The sequence below is a fragment of the Paroedura picta genome, chromosome 1 (genome assembly GCF_049243985.1).
Source record: "Paroedura picta isolate Pp20150507F chromosome 1, Ppicta_v3.0, whole genome shotgun sequence".
NCBI lineage: Eukaryota > Metazoa > Chordata > Lepidosauria > Squamata > Gekkonidae > Paroedura > Paroedura picta.
In genome coordinates, this window is record NC_135369.1 from 161,696,462 (window position 1) to 161,723,237 (window position 26,776).

The 26,776-nt window shown below is 42.6% G+C and overlaps 1 protein-coding gene across 3 annotated transcripts in view; it reads right to left on the reverse strand.

Moving 5' to 3' along the window:
- MBOAT2 (membrane bound glycerophospholipid O-acyltransferase 2) overlaps positions 1-26,776 on the reverse strand; it is a 123,790-nt gene that overhangs the window by 10,216 nt on the left and 86,798 nt on the right. For 2 of the 3 annotated variants that reach the window (XM_077310384.1, XM_077310403.1), the window contains 8 exons: positions 24,968-25,063; positions 22,121-22,176; positions 18,674-18,728; positions 16,296-16,479; positions 5,857-6,049; positions 4,500-4,603; positions 2,731-2,795; positions 1,895-2,027 (listed from right to left, as the gene is read on the reverse strand). In XM_077310384.1, coding sequence (XP_077166499.1) covers positions 1,895-2,027; positions 2,731-2,795; positions 4,500-4,603; positions 5,857-6,049; positions 16,296-16,479; positions 18,674-18,728; positions 22,121-22,176; positions 24,968-25,063 — 886 coding nt within the window. The remainder of the gene's footprint in view (positions 1-1,894; positions 2,028-2,730; positions 2,796-4,499; positions 4,604-5,856; positions 6,050-16,295; positions 16,480-18,673; positions 18,729-22,120; positions 22,177-24,967; positions 25,064-26,776) is intronic. The other variant, XM_077310394.1, reaches the window with a different exon arrangement.

Sequence of the window (26,776 nt, forward strand, 5' to 3'; positions counted from 1 at the left end):
TCAGGGCCCTGAAAAACTTCCAAAAATGCTGGCCTCACTGCCACCAACTGAGACTGGACTGAAAAAGATTGGATCCCTCCCAAAATCAAAACCTGCATTTAGCTGGAGGAGAATATTTTTACCGTATTTATACTGATTTTAAGATTTTATTGTTATTATGTTGTTACCCACCCTGAGCATAGGAAGTGCAGGTTATAAAAATAAAGATGATGATTATGATGATTAAAATAAAACAAATTAAAACCATACCATCAAGTATCAGACAATAGATCAGATCAAAATTTAGATTGACACCGTAGGAATGAATACAGGACTTTCCTGAAGAGCCAGATCTTTACTGTCAGAGAAAATATGCACCAAGACAACTGGTGGACTTCTTCTAAGCTTAAGATAGCATTTAATGACTGCAGTGCCTCAGACTATGCTTCCATCATGTGCCCTAACTGGTTGTATTTCAGGCTGACTTGGAAAATGTACATGAGGCTGACTTGGAAAATGGTTCAGAAATAACAACTGATTCACCTGGCCAGGATACTGGTTACAGGAGCTGTATTATCCTTTGTTGAAAGATCTGCACTAGCTACCCAATCTGTTTCTAGGCACAATTCAAAGTTTAAGTAATAGGGGTTTTAGGGGAGTATATTTTATCTTGTAACCCGCCACAAATATGAATATGAATATCTGTAAGCTGCTCCCGCGGGAGCGGTAGAAATAAAGGAGTAAGGGCTAAGTGGGCGGAGAAAGGGACGAGGCGAGTCCGGCAAAAAACTCGAAGGGGCCAATCAGGAGCCACGCGGCTGGGGCCGGGGCGCGAGGCTTTGCCGCCAGGAAAGAGGGCTGGGGCACAAGGCTTTGCCACCAGGAAAGGAGGAGGGCCGCCGCATCTTTGACACGGTGGGCCTGCTCCTTTCCCTGCGCTGAAGCCGGGGCCTCAGGGGGGGAGGGGGGAGAAGCTTCAGAACGGGGAAAGGAGCAGGGCCACCGCATCGGAGACATGGTGGGCCTGCTCCATTCCCTGCGTTGAAGCCAGAGCCTCAGAGGGGGAGGGGGTGGGGGGACAGGCTTCGGAGAGGGGAAACGAGCAGGCCCTGCTCCTTTTCCCATGCTGAGGCAGGGGCCTCGGAGAGGAAGGCAGCGGGGGCGGCAGGTTGGGGGGGCCACCTGGAGGGCTTCAAAGAGGGCCAGGGGCAGCAGCCAGCATGCTCGCACCCATTGTATTACAATATACAATGGCCTTTAACTCTAGTAAGTTCCTAATTGGCTTGGGGGCAGGGAACATGAAGCATTGTCTCCCCTTACATTACCTGGCTCACCAGTTATGATCTGGTTCTCAAGCCCTGCTCTCTTTGCTCCCAGCTTCTGAAGTAAAGCCGGAGGTGGCTAGGGACAGGGCACTGTCTCTGGTGGCACCTGGCCTTTAGAATGACTTCCCTGGCTCCTACATTCCATTCCATTAGGTGCCAGACTAAAACACATCATTCTACTAAGGCATATAATAAGGGGTTTATTCTTATCAACTTGTTAATAGTCTGTTCTGTTCTATGGATAGTTTTTTATGCTGCTTGTGTGTTTATAATGGTTGTAGTTTATACTGCGTTTTTTCGTTGTAAGCCACCTGGACAGGACTCTGAAAAGGCAGTTTAGAAATAAACAAATAAGTAATGTTTTGGTAATTATCCTTAGCTGCGAGTTCCAATGATTTGGAGAAAGCAACAACTAGTTACTCACCTGTGCAACATGTTTAGCGATTGGCGTTTTAACATCCCTCAAAATGTAGCAGGTTTTGTGAAAGACAATTTCCAAAACAGAGTAAGACTTTTCTTTCTCTCTCTTGCAAAGCACTATGAACCCCATAATAAATCATCATTAAGAGCAAACTAGCAGTGATACTTACTGACCGTGCTGCGAGTGTCATTAGCACTCCCGTTAAGAACGTTAAATAATATCCTGGATATACCCCGTGCCAAATTGCTGACAAGATAAAAGTCTGTATTGTTGGACTGAAGGAGGCTCGCTCATAGCATACTCTAAAGGTCATGGGAGGAAAAAAGAACAGAAAGAAGTTTATTTTTCTAAACTGTATACCTAAGTAATCCACTTTGTATTTTAGATCCATTTTTATTTTACACCAGAGACACATCTGTTAATGGACTTACACCCCACCAAATAAAACCCTCCCAAACACAAATCCTTTAAGAAACCTGATGGCCTAGCTTGGGTATTAGTTCGTTGACAAGAAATGACATTAATTTTTCCCAAAGAAATGGTTAGCAAAGATGCTGAATCTCCTCCATTGCTCTGAGTACACACCACCCAAGAAACAGCTTCTTGCTTTAAAGTGAAAGTAACTGGAAACTGATCAGACCCTACCAGGAGAAACTCCAAGATGACCCTCCAACTCCAAGATGAAAGCACAGATGGAATCATCTTTGGTCAGTCATTTTCTGAGGCATTTACAAGATCAGGCACACACCTGTCTCAGAGGCCTTTGGTCTCTTGAGGTTAGCATAACACCATGCTGTCATCCACATAAAAAATGGTCAAACGAGGTGCACTCCAAAATAACCACTGAAGCTCCAAATGTAAGTTCATACACAAAAGAGTGGCAAAACTATTCTTGGTTGGCACCCAGTCGAGAGAGGCTAGCCAGAGCGGAAATACTTCAGACCTGACTGATCAGACATTATTCTTCCACACCCCCTAGCAAGAGAAGGACATTACAGATCGTACCTTTTGAGCCAAAGAGCTGTCTGGATATTCCAGTTATCAAGAAACATCTTGAAACTTGTTGAAAACTGTAAAGTTAACAAATCACATTTTATTTTTTATAGAGCAGAGGCAACTTCCCCCATGCAGTCATTTATACCGTGCTTTAACAAGTAATTCAATGTACAGGGATGAAACACACATAACAAAACACAATTTTGAGATGTTTTGGCTGCGCTATTTCAAAATCTGCATCTGTACAGCACCCAACAGAGCCAAGTAAACTACATTTCCTGGCAGATCACAGCTAGTTCACCCACATGTGGGGATTCAGCAGCCTTCTGGGACGGCACAGGTCCAAAGATGCTGCAACATGCCAGAAGCAGTAGTTGTGTAGGTTATGCCAGACAGCTGCACACGTGTACCCAACACACACTCACATAACCAAACCAAGAGTGAATCCAGAATAATATAGAACGTAGCCACTCACTCATTTCATTCAGGAAGGCCCTTGCCTCAATTCTGGCACCATACTGCCCCCCACCTATGGTGGCAGAACACAAACTTTCAGCTGGCCCAAGTCATAAAACCAGAACAAAAGCCAATCCGATATTGGAATTCCCCCCTGCCTCCCTGCAACATTGCAGATCCTGTTGAAGCTAAGGGGGAATGCATTCAGTTTACTTCTGCCTGCTGACAGCAGTGCCGCTTCAGTGCTTGAAGCAGCAGGTGGCCTGAGAAGACACTGACCCATCCCCAGTTTAAGCCACAGACGCTTCTACCCTTTAATGCCCTGAATAGAAGTAGGTGCTTAATTTCATTTATTTGGGAATTTATAACCTGCACCTTCACCCAAAGGTCCCAGGGTAGGTCCAACAATACAGAATAAAATACAGAATAAAATATTTTGCTGCCATTGTGTAGCAGTTTTGGCAAAACACAGAATCCAACTTAGAGGAAGGAAAAGACTGACCAAAGCATGCCAAGGCATAGAGCAGGGGTAATCAAGCTGCGGCCCTCCAGATGTCCATGGACTACAATTCCCAGGAGCCCCTGCCAGCATTCGCTGGCAGGGGCTCCTGGGAATTGTAGTCCATGGACATCTGGAGGGCCGCAGTTTGACTACCCCTGGCATAGAGCAATAATCTTTCTACCACATTGTGATCTTTCCATCCCCTGCTTTTCTTTCTCTTTGTTAAACCTCCCATTAAAACCCTTTTATTCTGGGAAGAGAGAATCTCCAGATCTCTCCACAGCTTGGTTCTGGATGTATCCTTCCAGTGTTAATCCCTGAAATCAATTTCCAAAGCCAGAGTTGAATGGGGCAGATGTGAAGGAATTATACCACACCCTCACTGCAGAAGAGAAGAAGAGCTGGGTTTTTTGTACCCCGATTTTTACTACGCAAAGGAGTGTCAAAGTGGCTTACAGCCGCCTTCCCTTCCTCTCCCCGCAACAGACCCCCTGTGAGGTAGATGAGGCTGAGAGAGCTCTGAGAGGACTCTGACTGGCCCAAGATCACCCAGCTAGGCTGCATGTGGAGGAAGAGTGGGGAATCAAACCCAGTTCTCCAGATTAGAGGCCGCAGTTCACCACACCAAGCTGGCTCCCTTGCAGCCATTCAGAATGCCAGTTGCCATGTCAAACCTTTAACCTGGCAGTAACAACTTCGGTTTTATGCCCCCCTGTCTCAAGGGACATTCATCCCATTACTAAAAACAGGCAATGAAGGCCAGACAGAAATGCTACATCTTTAATTCCCACAAACATTTACGAAAGGTCTATGTACCAACCTCTATATGTAGAATTCTCAGGTTTGAAATCAAATCCCAATGTGAGACTCCATTTTTATCATAGCCTCTAAACCCAAACCCTGCTGCATTATTGATTGCGTCAGCTGCAAAGATACACACAAAAAGGGAGGCAATCTGTTATTAAAAAGTAGAGACCTGGTTATTAGCTGTATAAAAGTTGCTTTGCACTTTGGAAGCTCTTCCACACTGATGACTGAAATGCCAGTTCACGAAGATTTGAAATATTTCCCCCAACTTTTGTTGAAAACAAATTCTTTGTCCCTTTACCATTTTTGCCATGACAGGTGCTGCATACTTCCTCAAACCACAGAATCCACAAGATCCCAAAAGACACTCTAATCAATTTGAGTACCACATTCTTAATCTAGGCAACCCATACTGGGGATTGTGTCTTCAAATGCAATGCTATGAAAAGCAAAATCACTTAAACAGAAAAAAAGAAAAGCACAAAAGTTATCCTCCCCCCCTTTCAGAATTACAAAAATCTACTGCTGTTCCGAAAGAGCTGCAAAAGTGAAGCTACCATATTACCAGACTAAGCCTAGTGAAAAACAGCAGGAAATTGTTTAACTGAAGTGTCAGGACAATAGGCAAAACTGCAAAGCAAAAAGGCCATTAATTGCAGGTTAACTTACACCTTTCAGCCCCTTCCCACTAAATCCATACATAAAATTATTTATTAGGTGTACAGAGATGTTGGCAATTATGGGTGGCGGCGAACCAGGTGTAGAACAAAGAATGCAAGAATCTTAAGCTAAACTATTAAACAGAATGGGCTGGACCTAAACCACAGAATTAAATCCAGAGGTTTGACTCTCAATCCTTCTGCTCACAGAGAATAGTGTTCCATTCAAGGGAGGTTTCCATAAGTGGAAAAGCACCTTTAGATCCAACCCTCATGTTTGGTTCCAGACTAACATTTCACTAATTTTATGAAGCTATAATGCTATTACAATTAAAAAGCAATAACAGTTGCTACTTAATGCCAAGAAGTATACTTCTGTGGGCAGCTCTTTAACGGAAAATTTGGGTGAGTTAAGTGGCTAGCAGCTAGGTATCAACTAGTTTCTTTATGGAAAACTTTGCAGTCATTTGCAAGGAGTTCTCTCACAACCCACAAGAGGGCACTGTCTCAAACGCATCCTTTAAATTGATGATGATGTTATCCGTTCAGTCGTCGGCGACTCTATAGGAAAGTTTTCGTTTCTGTCAATGCTTCTTTTAGTTGGTTCATGGTCATCCCTGTATCGGCTTTAATCGTGGCAAGCCAGGAGATCCTTAATTAAGACAACACTATATACAGCATGCCCAAAATACACTCTAAGAAACTGCTTACCTAAAGTCCATGCAAAATAGTATTTGGGTCTGGCAGCCATAAGAGACAGGTACAGGTAGATAATCCTTGTAGGCAGTGATGCTGTGGCTCTGAAATGATCATCAATGTTGTACTCTACAGGCAAAGTTTTGCTAACAGTCATATGAAACAATAAGGATAGTCCGCACACGACGAGTTTCTGCGCCACAGCTGTCTGAAACATGCAAACAGGTAAGGGTTTGTGAGCATCTTTTCAAAACAAACTTTCAGATGGAGCAATTTAACAGGGCGGGGTGGGTTGCATTCAGCCATCGCTGCTGCTTGCTCAAAACATTCATTGCACATACACCTCCACGTGACCTAACTAGTTTTCTGGTAGTCTAGGGGCAACTAAAACCTCTGAAGACTTCAAGGGGGGGAGACAGAAGATAGCATCCACCATGTGGTATTGTATCAGGATAACAGAAGTACCTCATATTCCCATCATTCCTATCCTAGTAAGATAAAAAAAAAGGTTGTGACTCAATGATATGGACATTCACACATCTGTTGTTGTGTGAATTCACACATATTGTGTTGTGTGCACACTGAGTTCATGCATGCACCCCACACAAACCCACATGGAGATAAGCTCTCTCCTCTCTCCTCTTGCCCTAAACAACCCAGCCTAAAATTCCTGATGAGCACAAAGTTTATTCTGGTCAAGAGAGAAAAAGGCAGAACTAGGGAGACTGTGGGTGGGCTTGTTTTTTGTAGCTCTTCTGTGTATTTTGTAGCCAATGAACTCTTAATCCCAAAGCAGGAAATATTTGGCCTAAAACTTTGTAGAAGATAATTTCTCGTTGTGGCAACTACTGCTGTTTTGCATCCATATTTCAATTTCATAGCAAGGAGCAAGATCCTGATGCATGCTGCCGGATCTTTTTTTCGTAATACAGATTGTAACGAGGAAACATATAGCCATGTAACACGGCCAGCAACAGGAAAGAACCACCTCCCTGGATTTGAAGCACAATTTATCCAGACTGCACTGAGGTATTATTTGGCCACAATAAAACAGGCCAAAGACTTACTCCTTGAAAAAGAGAGCAGAGGATTAATAGGATGTTAGATTCTGATGGTCATAACTCTATAACTATATATTAACTGCCAATTAAAAACAAAAACAAATAGCCCCATCCCCCCAGAACATGGGTCTGGAAGGTCACTGTGGGGGAATGGGGCAGGGAAAACCAGCCACATGGAATCTCTGTTTTTGCTATGCTGCAGTACCACCAAGGAAGCCACAGTTTCATTGCCATACAGGTCACTTTGAAGTCCACCTGCCTTTGCTTAACAGCTGTTGTGAATGTAATTTTTTAAAACATATTGAATTTATTGATAGCATAAATAGCATAAAACAAATACCCGCATAGCATTATAACCTGGATTTTATCAACTTTGTGCTTTTATGCAACAAGTGTTCAATGTTGCATGCTCTCTACAAACTTAGCTACCCACTGATAGAAAATTGCACCACACTTACTGCTGAGCATGCTTCCTACATAACCTGTGCTTTGGCATTTCACCACCTCTGCTTCCAACCTGCCTTTTATCCCCAGTTCTCCTGTTTATCTATTGGTCAGAGAAAGAACTGTACATGTATTTTGGTATAACTTGCTTATGTTGCTCCAAAGCCTCGATTTCACATAGGCAGCAGATATCAATGTTTTAACAAACTGGATTCCACTTGGTTTATGAAAGCCATCCATTCACAAAATGCCTCGTCTGCCACAATTCCTGCTACATTTCACAACAAACAGCACTTCAGGTAACTCTACGGTATAAGGCAAGTTCGGCGTAGATTATAAATCCGCCAGCTTTCTAAGGAACACAAACATGGTGTGTAATTCTCATGGTCTAATCTCAGCTGGAACACTCGGAGCTACAAGGGAAACTATCTAATCCAGGGGTAGTCAAACTGCGGCCCTCCAGATGTCCATGGACTACAATTCCCAGGAGCCCCTGCCAGCGAATGCTGGCAGGGGCTCCTGGGAATTGTAGTCCATGGACATCTGGAGGGCCGCAGTTTGACTACCCCTAATCTATAATCTTTATTTAAACTCCCAAACTGTTAGAATGCAAATCCTTTGTGTCAGGTTTTAACAATTCTTTTTTTTTTTAAGGATTTTGCAAATGTCCTTCTAGTTCCGTAGAGACTGTTGTGTATGCGAGGCAGCAGAGGGCTGAGCTTGGGGTTTGGAGAAGGATCCAAGCAGCCCCGAAGGCCAGCCAATGAACTGCCAGGTTCCCAACTGCAGGGTCCAATGAGTTTAAATCAATCAGGCTCCACTAATCCAATCAATGCTCAGCCAAGGGTGTGTCCACCTCTGCCCTTGTGTATATATTTGGGGGCTTGTCCAGGCAGGTCCCCAGTCAGCGTGGTTACTTCCAACCTGGAATCACTTTAACAAATAAAGAGTTGAAATGTACGACTGCACCTCGTTTCTTCCCTACTGAACACACTACACAACAGAGACCCTCAAGTGGCATTAGGTGTGCTTAGAATCATAGAATCATAGAGTTGGAAGGGATCTCCTGGGTCATCTAGTCTAACCCCCTGCACCATGCAGGACACCCACAACCCTAACAATGACAGTCTAATCTGCCACCCCCTTGAATCTTCACAGAATCAGCCTCTCTGTCAGATGGCTATCCAGCCTCTGTTTAAAAATTTCCAAAGATAGGAGACCCCACCACCTTCCAAGGAACCTGTTACACTGAAAAACCGATTGAACTGTCAGGAACTTCTTCCAGATGTTTAGACGGAATTTGTTTTGAATTAATTTCATCCTACTGGTTCTGGTCGATCCCTCTGGGGCAAGAGAGAAAAACTCTGCTCCATCCTCTACATGGCAGCCTTTTAAATATTTGAAGATGGTTACCAGATCCCCTTCTATGGATTAAAAATTGGTCAAATGACAGAAAGCAAAGAGTAGGAATAAATGGACAATTCTTGCAATGGAGTGAAATAAACAGTGGGGTCCCACAGAGATTGGTATTGGGGGGGCTATGCTATTTAAGTTTTTCAGAAATTATCTGGAACTAGGAGTGAGGCATGTAGTGGTCAAGTTTACAGATGACACAGAATTATTTAGGATGATGAAAACTAAGGATGACTGTGAAGAGCTCCAAGGGGGCCTCCACAAACTGTGGGAGTGGGTGACAATGTGGCAAAAGAAGTTCAGAGTTGGTAAATGTCAGGTGATGCACACGGGAGCAACAAATGCAACTTCAAATATAGGCTAATAGGGTTTGAACTTGCAGAGACTGAGAGGGGAAAGATCTTGGAGTCACAGTAGATATTTCAAAGAAAACCAGTGTGCTGCAGCAGTGAAAAGGGCAAACTTTAAGTTAGGTATGATTAGGAAAGGGATTGAAAATAAAACGGACAATATTATAATGGCCCTGTATGGCATGGCCTCATTTGGAATGTTGTGTGCAGTCCTGATCATTTGGAATGTTGTGTGCAGACGCGGCAAGGCTGTTCCTGGGGCTGGGAGAAGGCACCGGGTTGCGGCTGGGTAGGCGGGGGCCTTCTCCCGGCCCCAGGAACAGCATCACCGCATTGCAGACGCAGCCAGGCTATTCCTGGGCCCGCCTTACGCCGCTGCCCGCTATCACCCGCTGTATTTTTCTTACAGCAGGCTTAAATTCTAGTAACAAAAATTAAATAAATCACTGAGGATCATTTAGGGGTATTCAATGAAGCCGATGGTAGATTCAGTGTAGACACAAGGAAGAAGAGCTGGGCTTTTTTGTACCCTGTTTTTGCTACCCAAAGGAGTCTCAAAGCAGCTTACAACCGCCTTTCCTTCTTCTTCCCGCAGTCTTATTAAAGGAGTGAAGAATCAAACCCAGTTTTCCAGATTAGAGCTGCTGCTCTAGCCACTACACCTAGCTGCCTCACCAAGATGGAAATTCTTTTTCCATGACAAACGATTAAAGTGTAGAATTGGCTGCCAGAGGATGTAGTGATGACAACAGGTATAGGAAGGGGATTAGACACATTTAGGAAGGGCGGGTCTCTCAATGGCTACTAGCCATGGGAACAAAACGGAACCTCCATGTTTAGAGGCAGTCAATCTATAAATACCACTGCCAGAAGGGAACACCAGGGGAAGGCCTCAACCTCTATTCCCTGTTGTTAGATATCCACAGTAACTGGTTGACCACTGTGTAAGAATGGATGCTGGTCTAGATAGACTGCTGAATTGAACCAGTAAGGCTCTTATATTATTAAGCATTTTTTCCCACTAAGAAACCCTACAAGAGAACATTATCCAAGCCATATCCAAAATATACTATGAAACTGGTAAAACAGTCCAATTACACGCTGTCAAAGGAGACGGAAAGGTAATTAAATCAGAAGGAAGGAAGAGAAAGGGTAACCAATGCTTACTATTCAAACTAATTTCTTCCTGCACAATGATGGGGAAAGTGAAAGCGATATTGTTCGAACAATAAGAACAATAAGAACACTGGACAAGCTTGAAAAGGCATGACAATGAATGAAAGAAGCAAGAAAGAAGCAAACTAAACAATACAGATAAGCAATACTAACTGGGTATAATCCTACATTAGCTGAATAATCCATATATATATAAAGTATTCCTGTTTAATTTATTCAGCAGGAATTATTATTGAGGAGGGAGACAACGTATCTCATAATTTCTTAGCACTAGCAGATGTATCTAACAGCAAATTGCTAGTTCCTGTCCTTTCAATGGCTCCAATATCCATTAAACTTTATTTTACAGTGTTTGTGGCATCTCCTGAGAAGAGATTTGTCTTTATCTTCAGCTATGAATTTTAGTTATTTAAGACCAGTAATGTTTAGCAGCCTGAATAAGGTAGTAAAGTTTTTTTTTATTATTTTTAATGCATTATTTGGAGGAAAGGGTCATTATCTTAAACATAACTGCCCCAATAAAGTTCTTTGCTTCTTCCCTACTGGGAGTGGAGATTCTATATCTGATCATAGGGACCCTCATGATGTGTCACACTGGACTTCTCTGACTGAAGTCCTGGAACCTTCCCATATATTAAAATACCACATAAAATACCTTATAATACCACATAAAATCTGCAGGGTACTTCCAATGATGTGCTGGCCATCTGACTGGCCATCGGGGGACAAGCACTTAGAGGAGCTGGCACACCGTCGGGAAGCAACGATGGGCCTCAGGTGAGCCTGAGAAAGCTATGAGAGAACTGTGACTGGCCTAAGGTCACCCAGCTGGCTGCACGTGGAAGAGTGGGGAAGCAAAGATGGTTCCTCAGATTTGTGAGGAATCAAATCAGCTTCTCCAGTTTACTTTGATTCTTAACCACTATATCACGCTGACTCTCACCATACATAAACAGATGGACATTTATAAAATTTTATGTTACAAAAATACCTAAATGATTAAATAATGATGGCTTCTTACTTTATTCAAGTGGAGGTCCCTTGTATATCCACTATATGTTATACATTCTTGTGCATAAATCAGAGTTTTTGAAAGGGCTGCCTCCAGTAACCTATTCCATAATATAATAAAAGGAGACATTTTCTGATAGTTTTTAAATAAAATCAACCATTTTAATTCATATGCATACCTCTCCTGAGTATTTCTATAGCATAAATTTGATATTTCTGTACTAACCCTTGAATAGTTCTGTCACATACAGGACTTTTTTTTTTTTACCCCCTAGTGATTAATAACCATTTCATATGCATATTTTATGCATATTTGTGTGTTTCAAAATATTTGTGTGTGCTCAAAACTGACCTCCGAGCAAGATCTGTATAGGTCGAAACGCATTAGGTCTTTGGCTGTTTGGATGTATTTTACTTATATATGTGTAACCTATTGGAGTAAGCGTCACTCCCTATTTTTATTGTTTTATTTTTACACAAGATTCAAAGCCCGTTTGTGAGAACGGGCTTTGAAAAGCACCCCCCCCCACCGTAACCGCCCAGCAGACACAGAGAGGCCGCATTGCCACTGGGTGCGGAATTCCTGGGCCCAGTGGGAAGGCCTGCTTCCCCCCTCCCTCCCGGCAGCGGTGCGGCCTTCCCATTTTCGAGGCCCCGGGTGTGCCTCTACGCCCGAGGGGAAGGCCTGCTTCCCCCCCTTCCCCCTGGCGGCAGTGCGGCCTTCACCTCAGGCCTAGAAGCACACCTGGGATCTCGAAGAGACCTCGTGTGTGCTTCTGGGCCCGAGGGGAAGACCCTCACCTGATTGGCTAGAACTGCTGTCTGTCCTGGTGAGGGGCCCCGCCCACTCTCCGCCCACTTACCCCTTAGCGAAATCTGAAGATGGAAAGATGCCTGAGCTCCATAATACTTGAACTCCACAAATAAAATTTACACAAAACATATTTTTTTAGTTCTCTCAACCTTTTTAGGTTCTCAACTCTATCTCAGGTTGGGTTTTCCTTCCTTCCTTCCTTCCTTCCTTCCTTCCTTCCTTCCTTCCTTCCTTCCTTCCTTCCTTCCTTCCTTCCTTCCTTCCTTCCTTCCTTCCTTCCTTCCTTCCTTCCTTCCTTCCTTCCTTCCTTCCTTCCTTCCTTCCTTCCTTCCTTCCTTCCTCCCACCCCTCTCCTTCTCCCTCAGGGCCTACCATTGCCCAGCTCTATAACAGACTCATACTGCCAGGAACAGAGAAGTCGAGAAATGTGGGTCTAGTTAGGGATTGTTATGCCTCCCTTTTTGTTATGGGATAACTGGATTGTTTTTTGTTTTCAGAATTCCAAAACAGTCACCCCCCCCCCCAAGTTTGGATTAATGCTCCATAGACTCCAACTGGTCCAGAATGCAGCAGCAAGGATCCTTGTTGGGACCCAATGGGGGGCTCATATACAATATGGCCTCTCTCATTTGCGCTGGCTCCAGATTGAAGACCAAAACAGATTCAAATTTTAAAATTGGCACTCAAGCTCTGGGGGCCATAGTTGGGAGAAAGGGCTAGGTTGAGACATGCTAAATCTATTAATAAATTGGCATCTAAAGCTGAGAGATACCAGCCAAGGACCTCAACTGACTTCATGGTTGAGAATGTCTTAGCTCTCATTCTATTCTCAACAGTTACATTATACAAGCTATGCCACATTAGCAACACACAATTGTAAACTGCATAAGAATAAAATTACACTGAAAATCTACTGAACTTTTTTGCTTAGGAAATAATTATTTGATGTCTAAATACACCTCCTGCTCAAAACCAACAGAAAGACACTGACTGAACTCAGTGGATCAGGCCCTATGATATTAAAACTTTATTTTAAGATACCTGTTGGAGGGAGCTCAGGTTGAGGCATTCCTGGCAGCTTCACAAATTGTAATTAGCTCAGTGAAGCTTTTTGAGCGCTTGTGGCATTTGGGATTGCTGTATGTTGAGTTATGCATACACTGCAGGCAATTAAAAAGGGGTTCAGAATCTAAAAATATTCTTAAGGAGAAGTCAGAAGCAAAGGGGATCTGTTCTACAAGAACACAAGAATTTAAAGGGTAGCTAATAGCTATAAGAAAAAGAAACTTACGAAGATAGACATTTATTTCAGACAGCTGACACCACTTTGAGCCCCAACAAATGATAGCTTGTAAAAAGGCATAATAGGAAGGAGATATGAAATAAATCACTTAAGAAACGTTGACTAGATTAAGTTAACATGCAATTAAAACAGTAGAAACTGCCACATTAAGCTCACCATCATGCGCCTAACTAAGTTAACAGAAGAAGGGGCTGTCATTAATTTTGTTGCAAAAATGATATTCAAACAAGAAAGGAACCTTGTTAGATTAGGGAGAACACAGATCTTTCATCTACAGCTTCATGTTTGCTGGCCCTCATTACTTATTAAAGTTAAACTGAAATCTAATGATGTATTCTTTTATAGAACAACATTTTTGAGAATCCAGCAAAAAAAAAAATCGACAAGCTTTCCAGTGAGATAACAAACTCTGAAGTGTGACTCTTTATGTATGAAAATAAACTGGGGTGGCAACCAATGCCATATTGTTTATTGTAAATCAATGTTTTGTAAATCAATATATATATGTTTTTTTAATGCAGGAGGAATTATTTCCCAAAATGCACTCAAAAATGGAGTTATTAAAAGTTTTCTTGACACCAGTTGGGATATGTAGAGTATCAAGCGTATACATACCTTCTCTTAACAGTAATACCAGAAAGCATTAACAACAGAAAATGTCAAGCACATGGAGCGATACAAATAAAGGCAACCTACCTGGGACAAGTTATTACTTGATATCTTGATATCTTGCAGTGGGTTTCTCTATAGATCAGTGGTTCTCAACCTTTCTAATGCCGCGACCCTTTAATACAGTTCCTCATGTTGGGGTGACCCCCAACCATAGAATTAGGCAAGTGTTCTTTCACAGAAATTAAACCGAAACTGACCAATGGCGTGAAGATCCGTTGTTCATGATCATATATAATTTTTTTTTTCAGGGTTCCTCAATTCAGTTCTGCCTCTTGCGCGGGCACCTGCATGAGGAGCAGCAACAGTGGCGGCGCCCCACTCCCGGCCAAGCTTCTCATCCTGCTGCGACCCCTGTGAGAGGGTCTTTCGACCCGCAAAGGGGTCCCGATCCCCAGGTTGAGAACCACTACTATAGATCCTCACACTGACCTGTGCTTTCTGGACCCTTTCTAACAAGTTTAGACAGTAAAACACCACCTTTAAATCAAATACATAAGCCTGTGTAGACATATTGACGGTTCTAACGATAAAAAGAATCTGAAATTTGCTTGAAATTTTCCAAGATGTGCATTGCTCATGTCATAGTTTTTAAATTTTTTTAATCAAGCGACTACATCAGTGTTTGCAATTATGCCATGATTTTCTGACAGAAGATATGCTTCAACTGTAGGCAAGAATGCCAGGCCAGGACTGTATGTCTGTTATGGCTAACTTGAAGTTACTGGCAACAAAAAAATAGTCCTGTGTCGTCATCTCTTTCCACCCGTTATTCTGAGGCATGCAAAACATGCAATGTGATGCCACACAAACATTACAGCCATTGCCACACATCCTCAGCTATGGCGTGAGGGGACAAAGAAATGCACAATGTAGTATGAGATCACACATTTGCATTCCTGGGGTAGAGCAAAGGGGATAAGGTGTGTGAATGCTTCTGTGGTATGGATCCTACACCTACCCTCTTACTCTACTGAGCAAAATATCAAAATTTCTCTCCAGCCTAAACAGCCTTCCTCCAACTTGTGGCTTTTCCATTGGAGGAAGAGACATCGATGAAGAGGCAAAGTCAAAGGATCCTTCTACTTATGGAAAGCATAATATAAAGTGCACTATAATTGCCATAACATGCTATTAATATGAGCCTCTTGTGGCGCAGGGTGCTAAGGCAGCGATATGCTGTCTGAAGCTGTCTGTCCATGAGGTTGGGAGTTCAATCCCAGCAGCCGGCTCAAGGTCGACTCAGCCTTCTATCCTTCCGAGGTCGGTAAAATGAGTACCCAGCTTGCTGCTGGGGGGTAAATGGTAATGACTGGGGAAGGCACTGGCAAACCACCCCGTATTGAGTCTGCCATGAAAACGCTGGAGGGCGTCACCCCAAGGGTCAGACATGACTCGGTGCTTGCACAGGGGATACCTTTACCTTTATGCTATTAATGAAATGCATAGACCACATAAAGATACATTAGATACCAAAAAGGTTTAAGGAGAGGGTTCAGATAAGGGTCTTTTCGGTTTTAATCACAATATTCAAATTCCATCTTAGCTGGATTCTGGTCAGTCAAAGCTTTTCAGCGGTTCCTTTTCTACTTTCAACCTGCCTTGAACTGATAGGTAAGTGTGGAAATTTTCCTCTCACCCCCAGAAGAAACTGGCAGTCTGAGATATGCTAATCGTACAATTGTTAACGGTTTATGGGAAGAATCTTTCCTTTCCTGCCAGACTAATCGTAGCTGTAAAATGGCTGATAAGCCGTCTGTCGGAAGTAAGGACCTCCCATTGTTCTCAGGTGGGGTGGTTAAAGATAACCTTCCGGCATGTGTCAACACAGTGTAATATTCCCTATTATTCTTCCCAATAAATGGTATGCAGTATTTCCATTTATTCTTGTTATTTCTCCCCTTGGGCCAACAGAACTCATTTAAACTGCAAACTTCAAAATTAGGTGGGTATTTCACTATATGAAACTGTTTCCAAACTATTAAATATAGGCCTATAAGGCCAAAACAATAGAGTGAGCATCAATGGAGAGTATCTACTTGTGAACAGAGGAACTACTTTTTTGAAAGCACAACTGCATAATTCATGGATGCCATCATTCAAAGTCCACATACAATTTCAGAAGTGTACCTGTAGAACAAGTAACACAAACCAAGCTTCTCATGCAATCACAATATAAGAATTAGCAGCACTGCAAAAGTCATAGATCTTACATTTGGAGAGGGATCTGTTTGTTCATATTTTATTTCTTCTTTCCCATTTGCTTCAGACTGTGCCGGTTGATATGATCTGCCTTCAATGAAAGTAATATAGTCTTTATAAGAGCATAATGGGCCTGCCAGGATACCCATGAAATTACAGTTGTAACTTAAATACTCCAGTAGACTTGGCATGCGTCTGTAATTCAAAGACAAGCAACTGGTGAGTTTTTACTTATGGTTTTAAAGAGAAGTCTACTATAAGACTAGTATTCATACGGCACAGTGATGATAATCTAAATGAAATTAAGAACAAAAAATCAAGATATAAGATCTGCATTTCTATCTTATACAGCTGGAGACAGAGTTAATAGAGGATATGGAAGAAGCTTTATTATACCCTCTAGCGGCTCACAAAACCTTTGCACGTGAGCTGAGAATTCACAAACCTCTTTGAGCCTCTGGGCACAACTACAAAAGGGCTGCCACAGGAAACAGATTCACACATAGATTCAGAGTATCTTTACTGGCATAAATTCAAACATAAAAAGGAAGCCCAAGCACAGGGGAGAAATGATGAAATATAAAAATATGCTCTGAAAGAGGGTCAAGGAAGAATAAAACCAACACTACAAAATCAGTGGCTGCTGAAAGAGCATTAATGTAATTAAATCTGTAGTGGCCAATCAGAAGTGTTGCTGGCAAGGGTCGCACATGGCCTTGCCCACTTTTCTAAAAATATCAGAGGTCACTAGAAAAGGTGTTGGCAGGCACTACAGTGTCCACAGGAACCATGTTGGGGACTAATAACTGGACTAAGGAAAAGCACCATTTAGAGAACAAATCTGAAAGGCAAAGCTCCTGAGAAATCTTCCGACATAAAATGCGTAAGAATGAGCAGCCTGTGTGTGTGTGTGTGTGTGTGGGGGGTGAGGAGAAGATACACCAAAAGAGCAGTCAGGAGGTGATCCAGAAGCAGGAGGGCCAACGCTGTATCCTCTAAATGTTGCATCCCCTAAAGATGGATTAGAGGATGGTGGAGAGAGGAGGGGCCAGGGGACCAGGGTCCCAGCTAAGCAAGTTCGACCCCCAGGAAGGGAGGATTGGTGAGTCCAGGAAGGCTCCATTCCCGGGGGGGGGGGGGGCTTTAAAAAATAGGAAAGTGACAGGCCAGATAGTAGGGGCACAGGCACAGCCCAGAGACAACTGGGGAGTGTCCTGAAACCCGCAGGGAAAAGGAACTGGAGTGTGGCCAAACACTCTTCCCCTGTAACTGTCTGAGGCCTGCTGAGGAGCTCACCAGAGGAAAAGGAACACTGCAGGACCACACCTTGCTGGACTCACTGAACTCTATGTCTAGGACCATGTTAAGCTATAGAACATGAATCCCGAACCTTTTGGAGTGGGTATAATGAGCACCACCCCAAAATGGCTGCCATGGGACATAGATCCAAATCCAAAATGGCTCCTATAAGAGTAGATATCATCCAGTTAAAGTATCTTCCTCTTTGCTTGCAAAACGATGGCACAGCAACCAAGCAGAACCCATGAAGTTGCCTTCAGAATCTGGCCCTCACTCTGTCAATATTAGTACTATTTCTACTTTGGATGGCAGCATGGATCAGCCTCTGAGATGTCACCAAGCTTGTAGAAGGAGGGAATGGGTTTCTATACTTGGACACTTAACCACCCCACCCCACCCCCCACAACATCCCAGCTTCCTAAGAACAAAGCTCCCTCCCTCAGAGCTTGAAGTGAGAATGAAAACATATACTGGCTAAGATGCTTACCATTCCTCTTGCATCTCCAGTGGTTGCAGCCATGGAACCTTGCCTTATAATGGCCCCACCCACCTGCAAAGTTTGGTAGAGGCCAAGAGAAGTACTGCTGGATGCCATGGTGCCCACAAGTTCCATGTTGAGGAACCCTGCTATAGAGATCTGTCAATCACCAGATGCAACTGACATCGTGCTATAGTTTAAATTTAACCATTAACATATTGCTGAAATTTAATGCTATAACAAAAATGTCAATTTCTTTTGTTAAAAAGCTCCCAAAGCTCTACAGTGTTACTAGGGAAAATAAAATCCCCCCCCCCCGGTTGCTATTTCCCCCAATAACACTGCAGGGCTTTGGGGACAAGGAAAGAGAAGGATGAACATTTGTATAGCCTCTGTGTTGTCACTGTGAATGCCTCTGTGTTTGCAGTTTGCAACAGAAAATTACCACCACCCTGTGGATGCAGCCTGAGACAAAGTGTGAAACAAAGTGGGTGAACACAAGGCAACGGAAAGAGTTCTGCTGTCTCCGCCTCTCCTCCTGCTACCCTGCAGACTGTCTGATAGCTGATGGTATTCAGATAGCCGTTCAAAGTGCATTAAAGAAAATCTTACCTCACAGCCAAGCACCGCTGAGATGGAGTCAGTTCTTCATCCTTTCGAAACATTCCTGTAGAGGGGGGAAATAATGGAGCAGAGCCCATTAGTTCCCAATTCATTTAGTGAATAAAGAACCACGGACATTTTGTAGTCTCGAAATATACTTCTTTTTAGAAGCGTATCTTTCAAAAGCAGTCAGTCATTTCAACTTCAGTTGTTTATTATATGGACAGGAACGGCTATAAAAATTTCATATATTGCCACAAATTGCCACATGAAAAATGTATTCTTTATTTTATTTATTTATTTGTGCTTTGATTTCTAGGTCACCCCTCCCCGCCCACAATATATAATTATATTATAATCATCTTTAAATAGGACAGGGTCCTATCTTTAAATAGGACAGGGTCCTATTAAATAAAAGAGTAAGGCCACCTGGGGAGGAGTTAGGGCGGGCCCTGTCCAGGATAAAAACTCAGAGGGCCCAATCAGGAGCTGCAAAGCGGCTCCTGATTGGGCCCTCCGAATGTCCATCCAGGGCCAAGCAGCCAATGGGGAGGCGCGCAAAGTGCCTTCCTATTGGCCCCTCACCAGGTCAGACCAAAATTCCATTCACCCAGTCCAGTCTGGCTGCCAGTCTGCTCCTGACCACCAAAGGGAGAAGAGGTCAGTAGGGCTGCCAAAGGGGATGAGAACAAAGGTTTGGACAGGCTGTGCCAGCCCTTTTCGCCCCAAGGCTGTCCTAACTGCTATGTCCAACTGCAAATTGCCTCAGAACCCTGACAGAGCTGGCAGGAGGCTGCTGAGTGCTTCCCCTCCCCCCCTTCAGGCCTGCTGCGAAGGAGCCTCTGACAGCCCCTGACTGAGGGGAGGGAGGCCTTTCCAAGAGCAACACAGGGGAGCCTGAGGGCCTTCCTTTTGAGGGGGGGGGGGACTTTCCCCTTCTGCCAGACAGTTGCCTGACAGGGAGGCCACAGAAAAGCCCCTTCTCACTTATAATACTGCTCTGGCCGGGGGTTAGACACAGCCAAGCCATCTGTCTTTCTTCTTTGCAACTCTCTGCAGATTTGAGTCCACTGCACAGCGTTATTCTGCAGAGGAAGCTGGCTCTTTTGTCTCCTGTTCCATCTGCACAACAACCCTGTGCAATAGGCCTCAAGTCTTTCAATTCAACAACAACCTGTGTGGGAAGCCTTAAATGTTTCTTCTCTACCACAACCCTGTCCAAAGTAGCCCTTTCTGCCTGGGGAGCTGATCTTTATACTCTGCAGGTGAGCTTTAATTCCAGGAGCTCTCCAGGCCACACCTGTAGATTGGCTACCCCTGGGTTGGAAATATTCCTGGAGGTTTGGAGGTGGGACTTCAAAATCGTACAATGCCTCAGAGTCCAGCCTTCAGAGGAGCCATTTTTGCCTGCAGTTGGTAGGGAGTGGTGCAGGTGTGTCCCTCCTGGCCTATGGGTTATAGCCAGCCCTTATCAGCAACTGTTTGTATTCTGGGGCGCAGACAGGCAGACCAGCATCAGTCCTGTGAGTCTGGAAAGTGCAGGAAGATCTAAATAAATATTTACAGCCTGAAACTAAATAGAGAACAAGTGAATGTCTGGAGACACATCGTAACTGAAATAGTAACTGGCAAATAACCTTGGCCTGGCAAATAAAAAAACAGTATTAAAAACCTTACTAAGGTCAAGACTGCTGTACACAGACAGTCTTCCTCTTTGGGTTGCCAGCTTCCCTGTGAGGCTCGCTACCCCACCTCCCTCATGGGGAGTCTGCTATGGGGAGAGAAGGGGAAGACGATTGGAAAATGCTTTGAGACACCTGAGGCCTGCTGGGTCAGTGCGGCCCATTCCCAGTTCTCTCAGATCTCTCACAACCCTACATACCTCACAGGTTGACTATTGTGGAGAGACAAATGGAAAAGGTGTTTGTAAACCGCTTTGAGACTCCTTTGGGTAGTAAGCAATAAGGTACAAAAATCCATTCTTCTAAGGAGCAACCATGAAAGAAGCATGTAGGCACATAACATTTTACCAACAGTGAAAATATGGGAGACAGAAGGAACAGGGTGGACACCTGTGTACTGTGACTACCCTATGTGTATTAGGGCAGAGGGGCATTTCGGTGAATGTGGCCTAATTCACACAAGAAGGGGAATGACGCAGAACTGGGGGGAATTGGTTGCCATGTAATCTTCCCCTAAGAAGAGTCTCCAGTCTGATTTTCCCTTCGCATATCTGAGGACATGGCTCTGGAAAGCTCATCTGTAACCACTATGCCACAATTCCCAATGGTCAGCTCTCCCACACTCAATGAACATTCCACACCACAGGTTCTTGACACCCATATCTCCACACCCATGGCCTCATTTGCCACCATGCCACCACAACCTCCCACACAACACACATGACAACCCCATGCCCTTACAGACTGGACAACTCCTCCCCTTCCTCTTCCCACTGCCAAGCTCTAGCGCCCGTTGTATTCTTGGAGACAACGGGCTTTGCCCCTAGTGTTATATATATATTATAAGATAATTTAAAAACTAACATTTACACCACTTCCGCAGCACCCATTGGCTGTTTGGTGATTCTGTCTGATATCATGACAGATTTCACAAGGATGGGGGAAGTCAATGTAGGAGATGGAAAAAGAAAAAAAGGGCATGAAGAGGGGAGCCGGGTTGTCCTTCATTCATCCTGGCCTCAACTGTAGGCCTGGTTGAAGAGTGCCATTTTGCAGGCCCTGCAAAATTTTGTTACTTCCATCTCTTCTGGCAACTCACTGTGTTTCTCAAAGCCTGTAGAATGTTTCAGGGATTTCTCAATGGTAAAAAAGCTGAGAAAGACTGGCTTAGGGCCTTAAAAGTTAACACCAACACCATAAAAAGCATAAAACCAAAGCAGAATTCAGACTCTGAATTGCTTGGAGATTTCCATGCTTTGCATCTGAGTGAGGCTTCCCCCACACTTTAGCCCACCAGAAGCCCTTCCGAAAGTTCTGTTCCTAGAAAGTCAAAGGACTCTTGGGAGCAATGGGGGGGGCAACTGGAAGGTGGGGAGCTGCCCCCAACAATGGAAGCGCTGTTCCACTAGTGTAACAATACCTTTGAATCCAAACTTTCATTTGTTAAGACATAACTATGCTATACATTTAAGGTTCAGTTTTAGCTCTACAAGCACTATTTACCACAGGTCGTCTAATAACGAAAGATTGGTTTTAAAGGCTCTACTGCACATTTCGTACAGTTAAAAAAAAAGATTCTTCGAGAGCTCATTCAAACTATATATTTTCTTCGTTTAATTTGTTATCACATAACATGTCACTCAGACAGGGTAGTAAATTCACACAAAAATTGCAGAAAGGCATACAAATAAATAAAATCACATGCCTTAATGTTTTTAAACCTTGAAGAAAACATATTAAAATGACAATTCAGCTGGGGGAAGAAAACTCTTACCATCATGAATTTCGTAAGCCAGGCTTGTAATCTTCTGTGTAATTATCATCATTGGGCTGCAGCAAAGGAAGAATAAAGAAAAACTTCAAAAGCAGAAAATTCAGATTTCACATTCTGAAAAGACTGCTATGTTACGGGGATACAAGTCTGAATAGGATAACACTTTTCTGCTACTATTTTTAATTCATTTGTATCCTTGCTAGCAGTTTTATCATTTTGCAATGGCAGACAGCACGTGTATAAAGTGGAAAAAATTAACTTAAGGTCTTATACCAATATTAAGCCAGCTGTTTAAAAACATTATTAAAAGAACAACTAACATCTCATGCAGTAATTTTTTTTTAAATGGAAAATTACCATTTACCATGTTTACCATGGAAAGTTACCAGAAAATAAGGACTGTCATTGGTAAACCGCATATAAAAATCGAATAAATAAATAAATATAAATAAACGGGCAGCATTGAAATAACTACAGTTCCACACATTCATCATTCAACCACTTATTTGCCTCATGCATATAAGTATATTGCTGACTTTGAAAAACTGAACTTATTTTAAAGTAATAAAAGTGATTAGCATCTTTGTGGAGGCAGCCTGTAGGGAGTAGATTGGTTTTCCAGCACAGTACTGAAAACATCATCGTTTGCCTTTAGACACATGGGCAATGATAATAGCAGAGAAGGCAATATAACTAAGATTCATCAGCACCCAGGAGTATACCATTCCCTGCTTACACAATTCAAAGCAGAAAAATAACATACACTTTATAAGCACACATTTATTTTACTAAGCCTTTGGTATTGTTATCTGGCATTTATTGTATTAATTTGGTATTATTTCAAAGCTGACTGGCTGAAGATGCTCCAAATTTAAAATTTCTTAAGATGTTTGAATGCACCCTGTCAGCTCCCCAATCCAATGCACATGGCTGTTCATTTCCCCAGAACTCAAAGTTAATTGAGACCATCAATTACTACACAGGCAGCCACTAATATCTCTACCCTAGCAGGTCTCCAATTTTACTGCTGTTTATACACCCTGACTTTAAACTACTTAAGTTTCTTTCATCCAGCTATTTCTTTTAAAATTCTCATTAAGTATACTCTTGTGTCAAGCGTCTCGAGACAGCAAACATGAGCTATTATCTGAATAGTTCTATACTGCCTCTCTCCATTCATGCCTGAGGCAGTTCACAGCAAACTAAATACATAATAAATTCTTAAATCCATTAAAAGCTATCTTTCAAACAAGCTGCAACACAAAAATGAAAGCTGCACCAACAGCAAAAACCTGGAGACAACAACTCCCGGACCAACAATGGGCAAGGAGTTATATGCAAAGCCGCATATAAGTTTCTAGATGTGAAAAGCATCTTTGGATCACTAAAGGACAATTTCAACCTCACTGTAGATCACTATATCTCACAAAACATTATCCTGTTTGTACAAGTGGCAGCATAAGGACTATTTCAAATACTGTGGCACAGCAGAATTCTTGCAGGACTCTTGCAGGATTCTTCGTGGAATCGTGCAAGTAGGTAGTACTTACCAGCCACTTAGAATCTAACTCAGTACAGTTGAATTCCTGAACTGCAGGGAGTTATACTGAATCTGACATGTTGCAAAGGTATTTAAAAGCCATCTAATAACGAACAAGTCAATAACTCTGATTCTAATATTCTTGGCAATATTTTCTAATTATAATGAAAGATTCCTTGCACTTTCAGTTATCTATCCCACACCCCACAGAATTCTCAGTCTTCAGGGATGTCCTTTAGGGACGTGCAGCGAACTACTGTGGGTGGAGGAGACGGGAAAAATTAATTCTGCAAGCAGAGGGCTGCCTGTAGTTCTTTAGACCTAAACCTAATTTTGTCCCAATACACGTGTAAGTGAGAGGTGGACAGTGTTTTAAAAAATGTGTCAGTACCAATATATAAAGTTGTGTCAATTTCCACTATTTCCTGCCCCTCTCTGCAGATTCTCTGATCCTGAGTGGTCCACTCCCTATTTTAACTAGATAAGTGGGGCGGTCTGGTGCCCAAGAAAAAAGCCACCCCCCCAAAAACAAAGGTAGGACTGGTGAGTACCATCACAAGGGGGGGGGAGCCCTTTCTCACACATACATACACACACAGAGACTAGGAATAACTTGGACCCATTTGTTTTAGTCACATTCTGATAACAACTGTTTGTTTATGATGTTGGACTTCAATGTTAACATGGCAACAAGCATACACAGTACCTCAATGATACAATACTGTCAAAAAACATTTGTGCACATCAACTCAACTGCATAACCCATGTCTACTAGCCATCTATCATGACATTCCACCTTTATTTCATGCTCCAACAGAAAAGCTATCTTGTACTACTGTTCAATTACCCGTTGTCTTAGGCAACCCAAGACGTGAGATAGAGTTGTAAAAATCAAAAGGTGACACCATCTGAACAGCTACTATGTCACAAGCTTACAACAATACCACAGAAATGAATTGTTTCATAATCTAACTCACAATCTCCAACAGTTGGGGAAGACTGAAGACAGGCTTGTCATACAGAAATTTCTATGCAAAATCCAAAAACAATGTTCACACATATCTCTTCTCAGATTCTTAAGAGTGAAAAAGGAGATTTATAAGAATGGGACATGAGGTATTTAAGACAGAGACTGGAATAGGGGCACATTCCACACAGGTTTCCCTGATGCAGAAATTATTCAACAGCTCCCCTGCTAATTACATCTTTCAATTATGCACATATCTATGAATTACTATAAAGTTTATTTAACTTTATTTAGCAATAGAAATTGCTTGAGTGACAGGAAATATATTACTTATCCTTACCCAGAAAAATCAGCAGAGTATTGTCCATAGTCAAAGATATAGACTCTAGAAATTTGGCACACAGTGAGGTATCCCAAAGCAAAAACAAAACAATATCTGAAAAGGAAAAAAAAAAAGTTAAGCTATCTACGATATAGGCCCAGTCATTTTTTATAAACGAGTGAATTATTTAATACATTAAATACTTTTCCAAATACTACCAAGACTATTTATTTTATAATCCTATTTTAATATGTTGTCGTTATTATGCGTGCTTTGTTTCCAATTAAGTAGCTTTAGGATTGTAAGTATGTAGCCCAAATAATGACCTTACTCCCTACTATACATGGAAGCAAACTACCTGTCTCTGCCTTACATTTAGATAGGTTTCCTTGGCTGTAAGTGCATATTAAACACCAAAATATTACAGTGCTAATTCACTCTTCGTGAATAGTCAGTCCATGTGTCGAAATAAATATTTACTTTCAATTTGATTTTTTGAAATGAGAAAAGTTTCACATAAGTATTTTAACCACTTACAGCTGTTACGGTTGCTTGCATTAACTCAGTGAAAATACTGTAAATCAGGATTTTATTTTTCATGGAATTGAACAATTTCATCTTAATTATCTCTTTCACTATTCCATTTTTTCTCCTTTTACCCACTGAGCAAATCCTAGAGATAGATGTGTTGCTAGCCTTGTCCTCTGAACAGTTTCAGTATTTCTAAATGGAACTGGCAAACATTTTGTTATATGTTGATAGTACCAGCAATATTCTCCGTTTTTATTATAAGAAAATAACTACCAGCTTTCCCACCTTTCAGGAAGTATGCTCTTTTCCAAACACAAACTGATTTTTCTTTGTAACTCAGTATTTAATAGCAAGTGAGAGGCCCACAAGGGCTTACAGGAAGCATCTCGTTTTCCCCTCCCCCCAATTTCCTCTTTCTCTTCCTTGAAAGCCGCCTCTGACCCCCTTTCCTGCTTCCTTCTCTACTTCCCACCCATCAACCAACCATCTTGTATCTGCTCCCTTGCCTTCAAATTTTCCCTTCTTTCTTCACCAGGCAGCCTTCTCCCTGGGAAAACTCTGTGAACATATTACATAGTACCAGGTGCAGCTGCATGGTTGGGAACCTACAAGGACTCATGAGGGCTACCGCACTTTTCCCTGTACCTTCTTCCCCACATTATTTCCTCTTTCCCTCCTTCAGGAATCCCCAAATTTTTCACCTTTCCCTGCTTTCTTTTCTCCTTTCCAACCACCAGTTTCACTTTGATCTCCCCCTCCCCGATTTTCATCTTTATCATTTATTAACTTAAATCATATACAATCTTATTTCACAATAAAGACCCAGAACATCCTTCATCATTCTCCTCTACTCCATTTCATCCTCAGAAAAACCCTGTGAGGTAAGTTACACTGAGAAATAATTGCTCTCCTAAGGCCACGCTTCCACAGCAGCGTGGGGACTCTGACCTGGGTCTCTCAGATTCCAGTCCAACCTTTATACCACACCAACTTTGTGGTGTGGCTGATGTGGAGCAATCATGTCCACATGGTATCAAGTTGCCTGGGGGCTGCTGAAAGGCCTGGCCCTGATGAGTCTTCCCATCAAAAGGCTGAATCATCCCTGGAAAGGGCCCTTCCCCTGATTTTTAGCAACAGAAGCCAAGGTTTGTAGGCTGGCAATACTGTGGTGGTTTTGGGGTGGGAAATTAATTAAATATATTATAACAATGGTGGCAAGTGTACAGCTCTAAGCCTATAGAAGTTTCCCAAACTCTACTTCAGAAAAATACTTGAAGTAGCAACTCTCACCTACAT